The sequence below is a fragment of the Eimeria tenella genome, genomic scaffold, assembly GCF_000499545.2.
Source record: "Eimeria tenella Houghton genomic scaffold, Eth_scaff3731, whole genome shotgun sequence".
Taxonomy (NCBI): domain Eukaryota; phylum Apicomplexa; class Conoidasida; order Eucoccidiorida; family Eimeriidae; genus Eimeria; species Eimeria tenella.
This window is the reverse complement of record NW_013543292.1, coordinates 250-2,259: the sequence shown is the minus strand read 5'-3', so window position 1 is coordinate 2,259 and position 2,010 is coordinate 250. Positions and strand designations below refer to the sequence as shown.

Genomic DNA, 2,010 nt, shown 5'->3' with positions numbered 1-2,010 from the left:
CCCTCGCGCCCGCCGCTACCCGCGCCTGGCTAGCTGCTGCTAACTGGTTTGTTCCGAAAAGAAACAAACCACTTAGCACAGTAGCAGTAATAAGAATAAGTAATACTGATAATAATAATAAAACTAATAATAATAGTGACAATAATAATAATAATCATGATAATAATAAAAAGACAAAAAGAATAAAATTTAAAAATTTTGCCCCCTAAGGCTCTCTAGGCTTTTGCCTCGGGTCAGAGGCACTTCCTCTGACTGGTGGCCCCGAGAGCTCGAGTACGTGTGGACCACCACGCTCTGCTGCTGCTGCTGCCGCTGCTCTTGCGGCTGCTGCTGCTGCTGCTGCTGCTCTTGTTGCTGCTGCTGCTGCTGCTGCGAGTCACTTGGCTCGAGCACGCCGGCCCGCTCCAGAGCGGACTCAACCCGCCGCAGGAACAACAGCAGCTCTTCCCACGCGTTCTCATCTCCCTCCTCGTGCTCCTCTGGCGCAGCAGCAGCAGCAGCAGCAACAGCAGCAGCAAAAGCAGTACCGAGCTGAGCTCGCGGGGCCAGGAAAGAGCAGCGGCCAAAGAAGGCTGAACAACTAGCTAACTAGCTGCGCTGCAGCCAGCTGTGGCTCTGCTTCTTGGCTTGGTTAGTTGCCTTCCTAGCTACAGCAGCAGCAGCAGCAGCAACACCAGAACCAGGAAAACCAACAGAAGCAGCGCTGACGCAGCCAGGAGCGGCAAGTGCAGCCCTATGACTAGCAGAAGCAACAGCGGCAGCAGCAGCAGCAGCAGCAGCAGCAGCAGCAAGACGCACTAAAGGCCTCATAGGCTTTGCGCAGGGCCTGAATGTGGGCAGGTCGCAGCTGCTGCAGCGTCTGCCGCCGGTCTCGCAGCAGCGCAGCTTCTGCTGCTGAGAAGCTGCTGTAGTCGAAGCACTCTAGCTGCAGGCAGCAGCAGCAGCAGACGCAAAAGGAAACCTCCCTGCACCTCCACCTGCTGCTGCTGCCGCTCCTGCTGCTGCTCTTGCTCCTGCTGCTGCTGCTGCTTTACCTGGTGCAGAGCAGCAATGGCGTCTGCTGCGGCATCCATGCAAGAAGAAAATGTCACTGCAGCAGGAAGCCCTTCTATTATGGCCCGCAGCAAATCCGCAGACACGGGAGATGCAGCAGGAAAGCTGCTGAGACACTTCAGCAGGCGCGCGTACACCTGCCACGCAGCAGCGCAGCAGCAGCAGCAGCAGCAGCGGTAGCACATCAGCAACATTAGTTGCAGCAGCAGTAGCGGTAGCACAGCAGCAGCAGCTGTAGCGCACAAGCACCGGCAGCACACGCCGCCTAGCCACCACCAGCCATCTAAAGCTGCAGCAGCACGGCGCAGAAGCAGCTGCAGCAGCAGCAGCAGCAAGCAGCTGCTGCAGCTTCTGCCCACTTGAAGCCTTTTGTCTCCAGTGCGCCTGAGAGCAGCAGCTGCTGCTGGCTTCGGCAGCCGCGCCAGGAGCGCCGGCAGCAGCTTGCCGTGTATGTACACCCCGTCGTAGTGCTGCAGCACCACGAGGCTTTCTAGCAGCTGCAACGCAGCAGCAGCAGCAGCAGCACAACACAATGCCAGTCAGGCGCACTGCCGTATGTCTCCAGGCTCAGCAACGGCAGCAAGACAAGCTGCTGCTGCTGCCGGAGAGGCTGTTGCTGCTCACGCTACGAGAGTTGCTGCTGCTGCAGCAAGAGTCGCTGCTGATGCCACTGCTGTTGCTGCTATTGCTGCTGCTGCTGCTGCTGCCTCTGTTGCTGTTGCTGCTGCTGCACCTGACCTGCAGCTGCATCTCCATAGATGCCCCGCCTACGCCACGCCGCAGCACACCTCCAAGCAGCTGGGTAACACAGTGTCTGGGGCTCGTTGCTGCTGCTGCTGCTGCTGCTGCTGCCTCCTTCCTGCAGTCCTAAGCAAGCACAGAAGCTGCTAAGCAGCTGTGCAGGGCCAGTAACTGCAGCAGCAGCAGCCAGCAGCAGCGCCAAACAGCAGCAGCTGC

General features: G+C 58.6%; 1 protein-coding gene across 1 annotated transcript; it reads right to left on the bottom strand.

Moving 5' to 3' along the window:
- Window positions 1–189: 189 nt before the first annotated feature.
- ETH_00040490 (uncharacterized protein) lies at window positions 190–1,809 on the bottom strand (the record flags this gene model as incomplete). The annotated part of the gene is made up of 5 exons (XM_013376584.1): window positions 190–479; window positions 799–925; window positions 1,035–1,190; window positions 1,413–1,550; window positions 1,792–1,809. The coding sequence occupies 5 exons, from the start codon at window positions 1,807–1,809 to the stop codon at window positions 190–192; spliced, it is 729 nt and encodes a 242-aa protein (XP_013232038.1).
- Window positions 1,810–2,010: the final 201 nt, after the last annotated feature.